Here is an 18,587-nt window from a genome sequence, read left to right as displayed (position 1 = left end):
TAGAACTAAGGGTGGCATTTTTCACATGACCCACCAATGCAACTTGAAGAAGACACAGATTTAGAGGTTTGGATTAGGGAAAGTTGACACAGCAGGTTTTTGTCGCCACATGATTAATAGATGGATCATGTTAGTTGAGGGTAAAGTTGACCCCTTTTTTTTTGGGAAGGAGGACCGACCCATCCCATTTGACATGATAGGTTTTAACCAGCAAAACTGAATTATTTACCAAAAATAAATAAGAGCTTTCGATTATCATCCATGAACCCTTTAAATTCTCCAACATCTAAACTTGAGATGGCTTATAGTACCAATTCTGTCCACTAGTTAACATGCTCTTATGATTATTAACAGTGCCACTGAAAGATCACTAATGTAGTATTTGTGGTTTGACTTCTTACTGAGGCACATGTAAGAGGTTAATCATAATTTAGGGCCAAATTAGTTTAACATTCATGGAAGTTAACACCTTGTGTATCTTCCAGTAAAAGTCCTTCAGTAAGATGTGTATACCAAATTCTAGTTTGGATATTCTTTAAAATATGTCCAGGCCAAATTATGCACTGACTCTCTTTTGGGCTTGGATTTACTTGCCAATTGATAGGGTGTCCCTAATCCAAAGGCCATTCATTCATCTAAAGCTGTCGGAGAGCCTCCATTCTTCCTTGCCTCATCGGTTTTCTTCGCCATTAAAGATGCGATCATAGCTGCAAGAGCAGATTTGGGTTGTAATGACTGGTTTCCACTTGATAATCCAGCAACTCCAGAGCGGATTCGGATGGCTTGTATAGATGATTTCTCTGAGCGATTTGTGAAGTCAGATTTCCACCCAAAACTTAGTGTGTAGTGCATTTCATTTTTGGCTTCTGATTGTTCCTTTATTGAAATCCCATTTCTGGATGCTTCAAATTTGTACATCTTATGTGGCTATACAAACCCTACCCAAAAAAAAAAATATAATGTAAGTATACAAATAATCGTTGTAAGAGGTTCTGAGCAAAAATAAGTCAATCAGGTAATGCAAAGTTCTCTCCTTATTCTTTTTTCTTTTTTAAGTTTTCTTATATCTTTTTCTGGCAGGCATTAAAATTTCTTACTAACTTATTTGCCAACATTGGCCTTTTCAACTGTTGATGTACATTGTTCTATGCGGTGTGATGTTTGCCTTTCCCTTTTTTATTTCTGATGAAAGGATAATTTATTATTCATAGACCCAAAAACAAAAAAGAAACAGAGATTTACCCCTATGTGCACCTGTCTACAGCCGCTTGCACTCTTCTGCTTAAGACTTCTGTTCCTTAAAAGGACAAGATAGGTCAATGGACATTTTCTTTTGGGAGTTGGCTCGTATGGAATCTGTGGTAGAGAAGCTTTTCTATACAGACCTGGACTTGTTGAATTAATTTGGAGCATTAAGAACAGATAAGGAAGGAGCATTTTCAAACCTTACAATACACATCCAATACCAAAAAATACTCTCAAGCAAGGCAGCTGATAAGTCATCAAAAAGTTTGTGTAAATAATGGAATGGTAAGCATTGCCCATTTGACGTGTCCCAAATGATATGGGTGCACGTCACACACCACACTGCCAAATTTTAGGATTAAAAAATGAGACTGTTAAACTTCAAACTTAAATCTCTCTATCAAATAAAAAATTCGATAGAAGTTAGGAAACACAAGAATATTTATGGAAGGTTGAATTGTAGGGCTAGAAAAGTCATTGATGCTAAACAGCTCAGGAGGAAAAGAAAGGCATGTAACTGATCCAACTGCTACAGTAAGCATCAGAATTGTTTTTTGAACTTGGGAAAGGACGGGATGCATCACTCGATCTGTTTGCATACTCTGTACTTTTGGATCATCAGAAGAGCATAGAAATTGAAACAAAGCCACCAATAAGGAAACGAAATCAACCAAATCAAACCATGAAGGAGAAAAAAATTGGGCATGTTCCAATACACCTGAAGTTGGAAACCCTACCCTACCCTATAGATTTAGCAACTTTCTTCTTCTACTCCTCCTCCATTCTTTCCTCTTCATGACGAAGGAAATGACAACCAACCAGTTCAAATGCCAATGCCATGGATGGAACATGGAGCATTTGCCTTTCCCCTCTTTCTCACAGGATCAGGCTAAATCAGAAAGCCTGAGAGGAACAAGGCTGTCAGGCATGCATTCTCGAACCCCGATTGGTTTTAGCTTTAGCTTTTTGAATGAGAATCCCATTGCCATCGGAGATCTCTCCCTTCTTTACCCACATTAGACCACCATTAGTGCTCCTTCTTCCATCGACAAGCAACCAGCCCCTTCTAAACTTAGAACCTCCATAACGACTCCCACTCCCAGCTCTTAACCTCAGCAATCCTCTATGTTTCTCCTCCTCCTTTTGTTCATGATTATCAGCTACCGCAAGATCCCCAAGTCGTCACAGATAAAAAAACCGTCTCTCTCCCTCTCTCAGACTTTTCAAGCAATGAATCTTTATAATCAACAGGGAAAAAAAAGGAGCTGCAAATAAAAATTACCTATCCAAGCAAAGGGAAGTTTGATGCTTGATCGTTCTTCGGCAAGATCGGTGGGTGGAGTGTTGCAGTTGCAAACTCTTCCTTCCCTCTTTCGTTTCTCTATCAAATACCAATACATATCTTGTTTCTTAAACACTTTTACCAAAAAGAGGGTTTCTTAAAATATAAATACCACTTATTCCAAATCAACACTTCATCATACTGAAATTTAGATCCAACGGTCTAGGAAGTACCCCTCAAAAGATTCCCATATGGGGTGACCGACCAGGAAATCTCAACCCACATTTCTCTGCAAAGATACAGAATTTCGTTCTTTTTCTCATACACTTTTTCTTAAGATAGCTATTCAGATACTCATTGTATTGTCTTTATGTTATGCTTGGAAGACTATGCGAACTAGCAAGGATGGAAATGATGATTTACAACAGCATTCATGGAGTCATATTGAAGGAGTTGAACATGAAGGAGTTGTGTCATCACAGAAGAGGTATGCCATTATTGCAGTACCTTAATTTTATGATATCTTTTTATTTGTTTTGGTAATTTTTTCTCTCATGGTCCTTCCATCTTAGGGAGCATGCCACATTGACTTGTAAAGAGATTTGGTCTTTATATCTTTACTCGTACTGTTATTAATTAAATTTCTTTTCTTTATTCTGACTTTGGACTATTGATATAAGTAGAAATGGGGACTGTGAGGTTGATTTTGAACCTTGCTCAAAGCTTGGGGACTTAAATTTGGATGTTAGAAAGAATGCTGAGGACATGGAGAGAAGATATCTTACAGAGGCGTTTTCTGGAAGGTACCGTTTAGGGCTAGCTTATGTTGGTAAACTTCTTTTTTCTTGCTCTTGTTCTTCATTTTTTGAACTATTGGTGTTTGTTCTAGTCGGTCAGACAATTAAAATATTTATGATATCCAAAATCTTTGTCCTACCCCCTCTTTGTTTCCTTAAGTTAGCCTAAAAAGGGTACAAATGTCTTTGGTGATGGAGAAGGGGATTGCTTGTAGCAAGTTAGCATTCCCAACCTGGACTGGCGTAGAAGACTGAACTGGGTGAGCTGTCATCAGCCATGAATCTGCACTGATAGCACATCGAAGACAGATATAACACCCCTAGAGAATAATCTACTAATCTCTTGGTTCTCTGTTTCTAACACGTGGGGGCTGATTTGGTCAATACAACCATTTGATAAAGAGAGCTCCCCATGGATTGACTACTTGTCAGATTCATGGCCTAGCTACCATTGGATAGATAGGAGACCTTGTGGTCTGTCAAATTTTGAAAGCTAACTTAAATCGTATAGAATTATACCATGTATTTAACCTTTTCTCCTAGTATCATCAGCTGCCCAGGTCTTGACCAAAATTGACTTGTTGATTGTGTCAGTCTGTGTAATTATTTTCGGCTGAAATATACCACAAATAAGGGTGGTGGCTAACCTGTCTGCAAATTTTTTAGCACAAACTAAACTTCCACTTTGCAGATGAAAGAACACGAAGGCAGCTGCCAAGCTTTACCTTTGAGATTTTCAATGAAGATCAGCCAAGGCCCAGCCAGAGATTACATCCTTGGCCATATGTCATGGCTGGGTGTGGGCTTAGAGTTGAGGCCCTGTATATAAATTGACCAAGAGGGCCCAGCTTGAGCCTGCCCATTTTCCTACTGTAAATGCAGGAAACAGTGAAAAAGTGGAATGTTTAGATCTTTCTAAATGCTGCAATCGTAGAGTTGTATTTTGTTGTTGTGGAGTCCATGCTGTTATGTTGCTACTGATATATCTAGGCAAGTATGATTACATGTTTTGGCTTTCCAAAATTCAAATACAATGCTTCGGTTTCTTAAAATTACATTTTTATGGTCCTTTCATTTTCCTATGTGGAGGGAATAACATTTGCTGTGTGTCAATATGATGGTGCAGGCAGGAAATTTTCCAAGTTTCAGTATACAAAATCATTTTTTCTACCATTGACAAGCTCAAACTTCTCAACCAGGTAGTTTGGATATCACCATGGTTCTTTTCTTGTTTGTATAAAGCATTCTGTTGAGGACAAGCTCCCTGATTTATTCATTTCATCTAATATATTCTGTTTACAGATTACTGCCTCCCACTTTCTTTCTTTCACAATTTCATTCACATTAAAAAAACTCCTTTCTTGATGAGAGCTTGTGGACTCGCTTAATATGTTTGACATCATCATCATCAAGTAGCTATTTTTGAATGTTTTTCTGAGCCTTATTTTCATGGTCATTAAATGTTGATATTCTGAGTCCCCCTGACACCTTGTAAATGTCGCATTAACTAATTGTTGTTATTTTTATAATCTAGAGTAACTTCTCTTCCCTTTTGTTTTAATGCTTACCGCATGGCTATATGAAGCTTCTAACCTTGTGGCATGTCTCCTAGCTCTCTGCTTTGCTTTCTGACATAGGGCTGAACATCCGTGAAGCACGTGTTTTCGACAACTGATGGCTACTCATTGGATGTGTTTGTAGTTGATGGATGGCCTGTTGAGGTACTTTCCTCCTGGTTCAAACGATTCACTTCTTTCTTTGTCTGATTTCTTTCCAATATGTGACTAGCTTTTAAGTTTTTTACAAAACAATTCTATTGTTTTTGACTTTAGTAGATTTCTTTTTGTTATAGTGTCTTTTATTTTCATACTTCTCTCTCTGTCTCTCTCATATGCGTGGGTGGTGTTTGTGGGGATTGGGGGGGGGGGTCATGCCATAGTTCCCCAAAACTTTTGAATCCCATGTCAGTTGCTGGCTTAATTCAACTTTTATTGGAATCAATGTGGTATTTATGTGCCTTAGCTAAGTTAGAGAGACTCGGATGCCAGCCAACTTCACAGAAATGTTATATTCAGAATTACCAACCTGTAATGGGAAACATTGAAGTACTTTAATCACAATGAAATAAAAAATTTCAATACAATTTATGAAGGTTGCCAAACTAGGAGGAAGTGTGCAACTACTTTGACCACTTAAATCAGAGTTCATGTTCTGCACATGTGAGAAATACTAAATGGGAAAGTTTGTATTTCCACTACAAATTGATAAAACATACTATTCCATGCATCAAGGATCCTGGCTGTTACATCAACATGGCCTACCTAGCTTGAGAATGACCAAATTTCTCTATCCTAACTATGTAACTAAAGAGATCGAGATGGGATCCGTTAAAGGTGAGGTTGGTCTAGGAAGGGTTTGCCAACTTTTCAAAGATATTGGTTGTTTTCCCTTAGTAACCTATAAAGCCAAGAAAAAGATAATTTTTATCATGCACTGAAGTTATTGATTGGATGATCAAGATTGCATTGGCCAAGGAATCTCTGTTGACTTATGAGACAAAATGGAGTACGTCCATTGGCCCTAAAAATTATCATTCATGATGGCATCTCAATGGATCTTAATCTTATAAAACCAACATTGGTGGTTATCTTGTTTCATCTAAAAATTCCATCATCTCCTTATGTTCTTGTGAACCCCTGTAGTTTTTCCATGAAAGTGGAATACATAAAGCATGATTGATGAAACTTATATGTTTTCGGATTAGCTGCCAAAGGGTGTGAAGGGAACCTGAGGACTGGCTACTGAGAACACTGCATGAATGAGTAAATCCATTGATTTCTGTGCATTTTCCCAGAGTTTGGTATTACTTCATGTGAAGTGGTTCAAACCCATTCATGGGAGCGACACAATGAATTGCTGGTAACTAGGTTTGTCTGGCTTGCACTGTGGAATAGTTCAATTATGGGGGATTTCACAAATTTACATGCCTATTCTATGCTAGTCATGTTTAGGAAACTTGATTTAATTTACATGTGGGTCGGGCTGACCCTTGACCCTCGATACGAATAAAGAGATCTCCCACTCATAAAGTGATAACCAAAACAAAATTAATCACGACAATCGTGTAAAAAGGGCAATTCTTTGATTCTTCTTTGGACAAAATATAAGCTACCTGCTGCATTCTCTTGTAAATATTGATTGACTGTGCCAGGGTAGGAAAAACCAAAATAATGTATGTATATAACTTGAACATTTTTTGAATCCAATTTCTAAGGATTGTGGCATTTTGTATCCTGCATCAATTGGGTCCTCCAATCAGATCCAAAAGTTTGCCCAGCGGTCAGCAGCTCCTTTTGGACACATGCACTATCCAGTGACAAGGATGTAAGGCAGATCTTGGGTTTTATCATTGAACAGCCTTGTGTCCTATTCCTTATGGATTATTTATCCTGTTCTCCACAGAAATAATCTATTTCCAACTCTATAGCCCATCATTGTTAATGATCTGGAGTTGGCACTTTCTTGTTGTCTACAATCAGTACCAACAGTTCCACCCACCAGTTGATACGATTAATGCCAAATGAGGGGGACGTGTCAGCTGCCTTCTAGCCCTTGAACTATATGATTGTAGTGTATGCTTTGGCTGTAAAAAATGCACCTGGCCCACCCTTTCAGATCCTCCAACCTTGGGATTGTTATATTCTGATCCAGACAGCACTATGCACTTCATAACCTCCGTCTTGCCAGGTTTCTTCTAAAAAGACACTGGACTGCCTTCAGTTCCTTCAAGGCTTCTCTTTCTCAAACACAAGTCCTCATCACCGCCCAAAAACCCTCAAGAAGCAAACCCCACCCAAATCAAAAGCATGGATTCCCAGTTCACCAGCAGAGCCACCGGAAATGCCTTCCCTGGCCGAGTGGACATCGATCAGATGCCTGAAATTCCGCAGCGTGGTTCCCATCACCGACGGGCCCAGTCCGAGACCGTCTTCCGATTTAACAACGACATCCTTTTCGATGCTGATGTCGACTTCAACCTTTCTGCCCCCGACATCCCATCTCTCTCCGAAGATAACAACAACAACAGCAACGGTGGCGTCCCCATGACCATCGATTCCGCCAAATCCGATGATTCTACCGGTGAAAAGGGCAAGCCCAAGTTGGCTGGTGGGTCCCATTTCCGGAGCCTCTCCGTCGTTGCTGATTTCTTCGAGGGTTTAGGGTTTCAACCGTCGCCGGTCGGTGGTGGTAGCGGTGGAGCTGAATTTGAGAAGTTTGGCGGGAAAAGTGGAGTCCCTGAGAAGAGGATGCATAGGCATAGCAGTTCCATGGATGGTTCGTCTTCTTCCTTCGAGGTTGAGTCAGCTGAGAGTATTAAGAAATCCATGGGACCTGGTAAGCTTGCGGGGTTGGCCTTGATTGACCCTAAGAGAGCCAAAAGGTTTGGTTTTTCCCTAATAAATTTTGATCAAATTAGTTGATATGGGTTTCGGTTTGCAAAATTGGTTTGTTCTTTTCGATCGTATAACTGTCGTGAATACTCTGTGAGAGGTCTCTAGACTTGTGTTTATGTATTTATTATTGTTATTGTTATTGTTATTTTTCTGTATAGTTCAATCCCTGGTATATTATTTTCAGTAAGTTTAAATAGGGAGATGTTGACTGAGTATGCTTAAATAGCATACTATAATGGAGGTCTCATATTATTTCCTAAGGATTCTGATTTTGTTGAATTTTTTGTTAGTGCTGTAATTTTATTAGTTGTACTTCAACTGAACTTTGTTGATGAGATGATAATTTTATGAAGATTCTGAACTTGTTGATGTAATGTTTTTGCCATTTTATCTGCTGTCGGATTCTTGCAAACCGGAAATCTGCAGCACAGTCGAAGGAGAGGAAGATTCGATATACTGGTGAACTGGAGAGGAAGGTGCAGACACTTCAGACTGAGGCAACCACCCTCTCAGCACAAGTCACAATGCTGCAGGTATCAACTGTCAACTGGTTCTGTGCATTTACCTTTGATAGTATAAAGAGAGAGAAAGAAAGGTTTAAAAAAAAAACCGTAAAAATTGGATTTATGCTCCCTGGTATAGATGCCTAAAATTTGTGAGGATCAGGAGAGGCCTCGGTTAGAATTGGCTTTGGGTGAGTTGCTATATATGATAACAAGCTTGTGGTTTATAATAGAATAGTTGAATTTTCTATGTGGTTGGATTGGTTGCAGTTGATGGAGGTTACCTTCATTTCTTTATCTTGGCTTTGAATGCCGGAGTGTCCATCAGCGATGGGCCAATTTCTTTTGATGGCTCGACTAACAAATTAAGATGTGAGAGAACACCAAAATTCTGAATGAACCAGTTCAGAGGTTCATGACCTAGGGTTTAAGAGTTGGTGGGAAGAAAGTAGGCAGAGATTGCTGTCCTGTACACTGGTCATTGACCAATTCAAAGATTTTGGGCTACCAGGAACATTGAAGACCTAGACCTATGATTACATGGTGGCATCACTCATGCACTAGGAACCTTGGATTCATTGTAGATTGCAGGTTTCAACACCTCATAAGGCATATGTTCTTATATTGATTTTTTTTTTATATTAGTTATTTTTTTATTAATATGCTCTTTGATCATCAAGTATGCTGTCCTTAGGCAACAAAAAGGACCAATAAATGGCTGGCTTTTATGTTTCTTCCCCCCCCCCCCCCCCTTTTTTTGGTGGGATTGGGGGGGGGGGGCAGGGGGGGTTTGTTGCAGTGATGGGGAGATGAATAATGGATTTGTTATCATCAGTAACGAGGGATACATGAAAAGACCATGAGGTAAAAAAATTGGCAACAATGATGCTATTCACCTGTATTGAAAACAGAAAATGTGCCGTAAATTTTGAGATTAATGAGTTGTCCTGAAATATTAGGGTCCTAAAATAATAAATCTCTACTGTCCCTGTTTTACAAGTGCATATTGGTAGTTTGCCACTTTAGGAAGGATTCTAGATGCTGGGCCACCCTGACATATTTGTGTGTTTTCACATTTCGTCTTAACTAGAGAAAACCCATCCAAGAACTGTCAACCTCTACAATGGGTCTCTCAAGGAAAGAGACTTCAATAGTCCAGAATATGCTTGCGCCATAGGGCCAGAAATTTCCATTAAGGGCATCTACACATCCCTGGGGCCCATGGAGAAGTGATCATATTTGAGTTTAATGGTGTCCTTAGTAGGGTGTGGGGATTATTGTTATGTCATCTGAGGGGAGGAAGGTCATCTCGATGAATTCTCTTCTGTTCTTGGGTATACTATCCTTTTTTCCCTTGATGGTTGATAGTCCAACCATCAAGGTCAACATGAGAGTGCCTCTTTTCCATTGGAAGCAAAATTTCCAACATCTGTTGACTACGTCTTCAATGGAACCCAAAACGAACAAAAAGCCTTAAAAGTAGCTCCAAATTTCCACTTCATTTGAAATTGGCAAATAGTTCATTGATTCTCCAAGCATTGGAACACATTCCCTGGGAGCCTTCGGGGCATATCACAGTTTTTTAGTTTCTTGTCACCTGCTACTTACTGGGTTTTTAAAAAAAATTTCCCTTGGGAGGGAATCCATGAGAGTTCATGGGGAAATCATCCCATTGAAGTAACAGGTTGATTAGGTGGTGAAATATGATTAAGATGGAAACATCCATCAAGGGCTGGGGATTTTAGTGTTCTGTGGATGTGGATGGGACTGTTCTGTCAGTTCATCAACTTGTCTCTGTCAGAGGTTTGCTTGTTTGTGAACTGAAATGTATCAAGAACTGGGCAGAACTATTAAAGTCATCCCGTTTTTTGGAAAGCCAATCGAATCAAATGTTAGAGCCATTCAGTCAAGGTTAGATCATGATGAACTACTAATATGACGTTATGACCTGATTTGGGATGTTTTAGGACGAGGGACATATTTCTCCACTCTTTGATTCATGGGTGGCTAATTAGCCCTTTATTGATAATTAGTTGTTAATCCCCTATAATAATTACATCAGAGTTCAAAATAATTACCTTGATCATTCAATGACAATAATTTAGCAATTCTGAAAATTCCAACAATCTAACCTCTTTTTGAGGAAGTATTAATGATAGGTAATCGGTTAGTACTTATTAGGATTAAGTATAGCAAGTTAGTTGTTTTACCAAAGGAGTGGGAATAAAATGGAAAACATAAAAAGGATAGAAAGCTAGAAAGACAACTATAAATTGGCTCCCTATATTTCCATAAAAAACCATGCATACCTCTCTCTCTCTCTCTCTCTCTCTCTCTCTCTCTCTCTCTCTCTCTATATGTGTATATATATATATATATGCGTGTGTGCATGCGTGCATGCGTGCGTGAGTGAGTGAGTGAGTGAGTGAGTGACACATACTTTTCAATGTGTCGCCTAGGCTTGTATAGTGGGTCACACCGGGTTGAACTTGGTGTTTTAAAATCATAGTTGTCACAGTGTCTAGGTGATCCTAGGCATTGAAGGAGGAGGAAAATCCATATGAGGCGCCTTGGTCGCCTATGTGCTCACCTCATCTAACACCTAGGATCACCTAGACACTGTGACAACCAAGGATAAAAATTTTGATCTCGAGGCAGGTTTTGATCCAGCTCGAAACCGTGATGTGGATTGAACATTCGAAACTAGGTACTTTTAGGGCAAAAGTCGACATGTCATGGGCTGGTCAAAACTGGTTGAAACTAGGCTGGTCAAAAGACTCAAAACTGGTTGAAACTACTGAAATGTGCGAAATATCGTCGAAATCAATAACATTTTGTTTCAACCCTGCTCAAAACTGGGAAATTCGACCGAGATTTAGAACTATGGTGACAACTATGATGTGACATCACCAAGGCCCAATGCGATACACTAGGAGAACCCTGCCAAGGCAATATTCCAGTTCTATGAGCGCATAAGGTTTTGAGAACATTCATTTCTTCCCTTTAGCAAGTGAAGGTTTATTATCATATGTGCATTGTAAAGTGTACATCCTGAAGGCAGGATTTATATTTTAAGGGGTCTACTTTCCAGCTCCAAACTATTTCATTGTAGAAATTGAGAAATCAATCTAGTTTTTAGATTCCTATATCTTTTGGATGCTTGGAGGGGGAGGCAAGATGATCTTGCTTACCTGAATCTAGTAGTGTCTGAATTAGGGTCTCCATTAACTTTATAAGGATATGTGGCTTGCCAAATTTCAAGCCCACATCTCCATTGTCATGGTTTTACGATATGTTTTTAGGTAAGTGTATAAAGTTTAGGATGTGTTGGATAAGTGGTAGTTTGAATAATTTTTGGGAGTTACTTAGCCAGGCTGTATAGCAATTATGCTTTCAGAAATGCCTAGGAACCAATCCTAGTCCATTTGGTGGTCACCTATGATTGATATGGATTTAAGGTCTGGGTGACCGTTGGGCTTTTCTCTTAGGCTCTTTTGCTTTCTTAAGGCCTCTATTTTGGTTAGAAGCGAACCAAGTGAAAAAATAAATAAATGAACTGTTAAAGATATCTGACTAGACACACCTGATACACACCTTGAGATTCAAAATATGAAATAAAAAATGAAACCTGAAAGAGTCTATCTAAGAATCAATTAACTAAATTCATTTTGTCAAACCTACTTGAGGATAAAAAATGTGTTGCTACCCTGTTGCTTATCGGATAGATGGATTTGCTGGTGGTGGGCTTACTTGAAAGATAGGAGGAAAAAGATTTAATTCTGAACTCTGATCAGAATCTGATAACAGGGATGGGGGAAAGTTGAAGGAAAAAGGGAAGGAGAAACCTGCATTAGTGCTGCAGGTAGGAGAGATTTGAGAGGAGAGAGAACAAGAGTCAAACTCTTAGGGAGAGAGAAAGAAATCTGAATCGTGTCAAGACAGCAAGAGAAGGTAGACAATAATCTCACCTTTCAATATAAAAGCTCAATTTTTATTCCATTAATCGATGGGTGATGTCTAAGCTTACAACTGTATTTGTGACCAGTCTTCTAAGCTAATCAGACTCTAGGAGGAAATATTAGACCAAATAAGCCAAGGAAATCTCCCTCCTTGCATGAGCTAAGGATAAGTTCCTTATCTATCTAGGAAACTGACACTAAAAGGGAAACTAAAACTAAATAAAGAAAGGGACTGGACATATCCATGTCTCACTTAACACACACACACACACACACACACACACACACACGCAAAAAAAAAAAAAAATAATAATAAAAAAAAAAAATCTGCATACCAGGTGCCTGAGGCTTCTGCCATTGCAAGGTCTAGGGATGGTCATAATGTAAGCAGCCTTACCCCTGCTTCACGGAGAGGCTGTTTCCCGTCTTGAACCCATGAGCACTAGGTCGCAATAGAGAAACCTTACCGTTGCGCCGAGGTCTGCCCTCTCCATCTCACTTATCAACTTAATGATAATAAAATACAAGAAATAAAAACTCTACTAACAACCGCAATTGGGCTCAAAATTAGGTTGCTAAATTTTAGGAAATTTGTAAACGCAAGCCATAAAAGTCCTACTGGACCCCACGAGTTGTGTGAGCTGTGAAGATGAAATTCTTGAAAATCGGGAATTATGGCATGGCATGAAATATTAAAATATCCAAACTAGCTCTACAATATTTGGTTTCTAAGGCCAGTTCTAAACCAAAAACCCCATATCAAAGTCAGGCCTATAGGAGTTGAGTTCGGTTGATTGAACTGGTTAAGGCTGAATTTTATCACCCCCACGTATGCTTGTATTGGTGTGTGTATACATACACTTTTTTTTTTTTAGTTGTAGAAAGATTACGTAGCGAAATGCATGTAGGACGTTTTGGCTTGACCGATCTATATGGTACGTTAGGTAGATAGTCGGTACCTTATTATAGTCTGTCATTATAAGTCTTGGACTCTTGCGGTTGTAGTGGTGCGTCAGGTTGAGAGCTGGTACTTATTATAATTGGCCATAACCCGTCAATCTTTTTGCATGGATCATTGTGCTCGCCCTTGCTTGGAATCTCCATGTAGCTGACCCCATTAAGTTGGGATAAGGTTTTGATTGTTGTTGTAGTGTTATCTGAAGTGGTACACAATAGTACACATATGAATGATGGGTCCTTTTGCTTTATCATCTACTCTACTTAAGATTCGTGTCATTCTATCAATAGTACAAGTAAAAAAAAAAAGTTTGGCTTTCACCACAAAACATAATGGATCCCGTATTATAAATCAGGGAATCCAATTCTCTTCAACCATGGTGAAAAGAGATTCTCTTCAACTATGGGATTCAACCAATTGGATTACAAAAGGTATTTTTGACCTTATGTTATAGGAGGTGGAATTTAGTGATTAACCCAGAATCTAATCATAGTCATTAAATGAACAAGAACGAAGAGATGAAGAAAAACTTAAATCATGAATCCCTCTAAACTAGGAAAATTAACCTGATGTCAGTAAAGACTCCAAAACCCACGAGGATTAAAGATGAACTCATTATCTTCACTTCATGAACCATCTAGGTTTTAGGTATCCGTATGAGATCGACCATATCTGTTGGTTTGTATTGAACCCCAATCTCTTTTTACTTTCATAAATGAAATTCCTGAAAATCAGGAATTATGGAATTGCATGCCATATTAAAGTCTCCAAACTAGCTCCACAAATCTTGTTTCTAGGACCAGATCTGAACCAAATTTCGAACTGCAGGGGTTGGTTTGAACCTAAACACTGGTTCAAGGTTGAACGAGACCAAACCAAACCAAACTGCATGAGCTTTTCTTCCCCTTCTTTATGCTGGAATTCTCAGTCAACCAGTCCTGCATTATACTCTCTTCTCACCAACATCAAGTGTTGGAACTATGTCAACTCCCTTCTAGAGTGTGTTAGTGCAGACATGTATGTCTCGAAGAGGTATGCATATAGGGATCTTATGGCAGATGCATGACATTGCCCTCAAAAATTCTTCCATCTGCATTTTTTCCCATGGGTCACATCTTGAATATCATATTGTCCAGTTATAAAACAGGATGGACACTTTGAGCTGCCAGATGGAATGGGAATAATTGGTGATATGGTAGCCAATGTCATCAGCAGCAGTACTACCACAGGTCTGCACCCCTTCTTGAACTCTCTTTTCTTTCTCCTTTTAAATGAAGTTCTATCGTTGCCTTTTAAATAAAATTAGACTTCAAACCAAGTCCAATAATATAAGTATGTCTAAATTTGGGGTTTATTTATGGGCCTCAAACAGATAAGTTTTTTTTTGACAGATTTCTAGTTTTAATGTTAAGTGTGATACAGAAATAGAGTATAGTAGATGATATGTTCCCTATTCCAAATGTGTACTAAATCGTTTGGGAGTCTGGTTATCAGATCTTTGCATGTTTCTCATCTCTTTGGTGCCCCATTACCCAAGGACGACTACCTTGTCCGACAACTAGTCACCTTTCATTTTTGTGAAGATAGAACCCTGAGAAAATGTCATTATTCTTCCCAAGGATAGGAATTTCAATCTTGAGGCAGGTTTACACCCAGCTCAAAACCGAGATATGGATCCAAACGGTCAAAACCTGGTATTTTTTGGGGCAGAATTCGACATGTCATGGGCTGGTTAAAAATTGTTGAAACTACCGACGCTAGGCTAGTCAAAAGACTCAAGACTGGTCAAATTGGTCAAAACTACCAATATTTGCGCAATCTCGTTGAAACTTGTCGAAACCAGTAACAAATTGAATTCAGCCCTTGGTTTCGCCTAGGCTCAGCTGGAAACTGGGGAAGTTCAGTCGACCAAGATTTAGAACTATGGTTCTTCTGGTGTTGGTATAGAAAACTAACTACAGCAATGGTTAAATCCTGGTTGAAGGTAGTGGTAACAAGGAACTGAGGAAGAGAAGATGGCTGCAATACTATTCAAGCAATAATGTGGTTAGGTGGTGTCTTTTAACGAGATTGACTATATTATCTGTCTGCCTGAAAATATTTTCCTTTACCCTTTTTTTTTTTTGGCGGGGGGCGGGGGAGGGGGAATAAGGACAGAAAATGTCCACTAGGCTTGGTGAACTTGTTACGTGCCTAATTCTTTGATAAATCAAAATTTTATTTTTATAATGATACATGCATGGGTTGGCTATGTGCGTGGGAGGGGAAGTGTTAATTTAACTATCCATTGAGTTACCAAAGCATGGGTACTTAATTACTTTTAGTTATATTATCAGTTGTTGTTCATGGGAGGAGTATGTTATAGTGGGAGAAATTATAGGAAGTGGTAGAGTAGTTACTTTACGTATGTTGAGTTAGTTATCTCTCCAATTTCTTTAATTCTTCTTATTTTTATTTTATTTATTCCACTCTTTTCTCCCTCCCTTCCATGCACGTAACAGAACTTTCCAAATGCACAACTTGCCACTTGACGAGCACTTGATCGACATTTGGGTGGGTACATGTTATAAAGGGATCTTAATTCACCTTATTGGTTGAATTTCAACAGTAAATAAACACGCTACATGGGTTAAAAGTGTCTCCAAGACAACTTCGAACCATCAGTCAACCCACACTACAGGTAGCAGTCTGAATTTTAGAGATGGATGTAGGATCCTTGACAACATGGATCCACTCATGTCCACTATTTCTTGCTACATGGCAACTGATGAATCTACAAAGTTCACCTACCTTGGTGAAATTTAACATCTCTCCTTTGGAATAATGATATCATTTCCGTCAATAACCTCCATGGCAGAACCCTTGTTGGATGGCTGCTCAGCATGAACAATTAGTTTCTAGTTTGATTCAGGACTTGGTTGGAGGATGAGGCTAATGAATGCTTCGGATGATGGATTAATTAAGGTGGAGCTAATGCAGGAGTATCACAATGAGTGTTCTGGATGCTTCACAAAGTACAGTGTTTGTTGGTGATCAGGGATTTTGCATCATAGGAAATTGGGCTCTTTCCGTCAATTTTCTTGGAGCTTATTTTTGAATGGTCAGAACTTCTCTACTTTACATGATATTGCTGTTGTTAGAAAGGTTATTGAATTTCCTATTCAATGGGACCAGATCTTCTGATTCTAACTTGTATCGGAGAGTTATGGTGAAATTATTGATGGGAGTGTTAATATGTGACAGTATTTCTTATTTATGAAGTTTAATAGATTAAGAGTTCTATTTTAGGTCTATTTATTTTATTAGTAAACTAGCAGTCTTGGTTCACCTCTCTTATTCTTCTTCTTCTCTTGCTCTCTTGGTGATTGTTGGGTGTCAGTCCTATATTTTGTTACAATTAGTCGGAATAGGATTGAACAATCATGGGAGTTGCCATATTGTAATTAGATTCATATTAGGAGTCTTTGTTAAAGAGAGTATTTCCTAGTTGTTTCAGGATTGTCTTAGAATCTCTGTCTAATCTCGTTTTGAGTGTGTTAGTCTATAGATGGCTGTAAACAACTTTATTGGTGGTACTGAGTTGATGACAGCCTTGGGGGTATTGGTATTGGTATTGGTGTTGCTTTGGGGAAAGAATCATGGTCGATTTCTTTCTGTTTTCCTAGGGTAACTTGGTTGGCATTGTTGGTTTGGATTTTTAATCCTCTTTTGCTTCTCTAGTATTTCTTTACCGTTATTATTACTGTATCTCTTCTCCTCCTTAATTACATCTTCATAAAAATGTTATAAGATTTTCTCCTTTGAATTCCTTTGAGCTTATTAACGGCAGATATTATTGGGGTTTGCAATCCTTTGACTGCATCATGGAGTGGCACACATCTGTGTTTGGGCGATTGTACTGTTCTTTTACTGTCAATCTTCCTTATTACATATGGCCCATCCCGTTGTCGTCGTAATTTATATTTATGTAGAGCTTTCATTTTCCTAAAATCTGTTTTTCAGTCATAAATATGGACACGTCTGACATAAATGAGTGTATTGTTTATCTTAATGGTGTTTGTATGAAACTTTGGCTCTATGGACTAGCTATCAGTTTGCCTGGAGTACCAAGATCTGAGCTTGCTTTCATTTAATGCAGAGAGACACAACTGGTTTGACTACCGAGAACAAAGAACTCAAAATGAGGTTGCAGGCTATGGAGCAACAAGCACAGCTACGAGATGGTATGTATATTGGAGAACAAAGTGCTCTATTATTTGCTGAGGTTCTTGTTTGTGCTGGACCAGTCCAGATTATGTCCGTCTTCTTTGTATTGCAAACAAGTGCAATAAGATTTATTATTATTATTTTGTAATAACAAGTGCAATTAGATTTGATCAGACTGAAACTGAAAATATGTGTTTGGTGCCTTTCAGCTCTGAATGAGACCTTGAGGGATGAAGTACAGTGGCTTCGGATGGCTACCGGACAATTACCAATTGTCAATGGTAACTCCTTCAACCGAGGATTGCCTACCCAGTTTTTCCCTGGATCCCAGGCTCTGAGCCATTTTGGCAATCATCAGACCCACCGGCAGCTCCACACTCAGACATCTCCCAATGGTCAGCCCCAAGAGGATTTCCAGCAGGGGAGCTAATTGCATCCTTGGCCCAATAAATTTGGTGCCAAAGTGTCCTTTTTATGACAAATTGGTAATCATAAGTAAGAAGCTAAATTATTGTAGGTTGGTTTTGTATATAGACTGTATATTAGTATATGTATATGTTTATGTGGTGCAGGTAGGGTTGTGAAGAGTGTCTTAACTTGGATCAGTCCCTTGCATCTTTTTTACATATAGGTATGCTTTCCTTAGAATCCGAATGATGTAGCAGATCGATTAGCTTCTGATGGACTATGTGGATGGTGGATGGTGGATGGTGGATGGATGAACATTATAGTCAAATTCTAATTAGGAAATGTTGGAGACCAGTTACCTTAAGTTTTGGGTTTTGTTTTTGGGAAAATTACATGATTACCCACTTTTGGGTTTCCCTTTACAAAATTACCCACAAAAAGTTTTGGTCAACAAAAATACACAAAATTAGGTTTGGATTTACAAAACTACCCAAAACAGTGATTCTCCTTCATCTGCCTATTTGTTGTCATTTTTACCCCTGGCCAAGGCTATAGCACGGCCTGATAAAGGCTGAGGTAGCAGCCCGGCCTGATGGAGGCCGAGGTGATAGCGCGGCCTGATGGAGGCCTAGGTTCAGCACGGCTTTACGGAGGCAGAGGTGAAGCGCGGCCTGATGGAGGCCGAGGTGGCAGAACCGCCTGATTTAGGCTGAGGTTGAGCACGGCCTGAGGCCTAGGTTCAGCTCGGCTTTAAGAAGCAGAGTGGAGTGCGGGC

At 39.1% G+C, this 18,587-nt stretch overlaps 2 protein-coding genes across 2 annotated transcripts in view; both read left to right on the top strand.

Moving 5' to 3' along the window:
- Positions 1-1,055, top strand: part of LOC122070457 (xanthine dehydrogenase 1-like) — a 39,226-nt gene extending 38,171 nt beyond the window's left edge. The window contains exon 12 of the mRNA XM_042634616.1: positions 605-1,055. Within this exon, the coding sequence (XP_042490550.1) occupies positions 605-847 (243 nt within the window). The 3' untranslated portion in view covers positions 848-1,055. The remainder of the gene's footprint in view (positions 1-604) is intronic.
- A 4,227-nt stretch (positions 1,056-5,282) lies between these two features.
- LOC122070493 (transcription factor VIP1-like) lies at positions 5,283-18,108 on the top strand. The gene is made up of 4 exons (XM_042634653.1): positions 5,283-7,763; positions 8,177-8,311; positions 17,337-17,421; positions 17,614-18,108. The coding sequence occupies exons 1-4, from the start codon at positions 7,191-7,193 to the stop codon at positions 17,832-17,834; spliced, it is 1,014 nt and encodes a 337-aa protein (XP_042490587.1). The 5' UTR covers positions 5,283-7,190; the 3' UTR covers positions 17,835-18,108.
- Positions 18,109-18,587: the final 479 nt, after the last annotated feature.

Source organism: Macadamia integrifolia, chromosome 2 (genome assembly GCF_013358625.1).
Source record: "Macadamia integrifolia cultivar HAES 741 chromosome 2, SCU_Mint_v3, whole genome shotgun sequence".
NCBI classification, from domain to species: Eukaryota; Viridiplantae; Streptophyta; class Magnoliopsida; order Proteales; family Proteaceae; genus Macadamia; species Macadamia integrifolia.
This window is presented reverse-complemented; position numbering and strand designations above follow the sequence as displayed.

Excerpts from the sequence above, each read along its gene's own strand:
- LOC122070493 (XM_042634653.1), top strand. The coding sequence starts at position 7,191 with ATGGATTCCCAGTTCACCAGCAGAGCCACCGGAAATGCCTTCCCTGGC. Across the intron at positions 7,764-8,176 it reads TTGACCCTAAGAGAGCCAAA|CGGATTCTTGCAAACCGGAA; the intron begins AGGTTTGGTTTT and ends TTTATCTGCTGT. Across the intron at positions 17,422-17,613 it reads ACAAGCACAGCTACGAGATG|CTCTGAATGAGACCTTGAGG; the intron begins GTATGTATATTG and ends GGTGCCTTTCAG.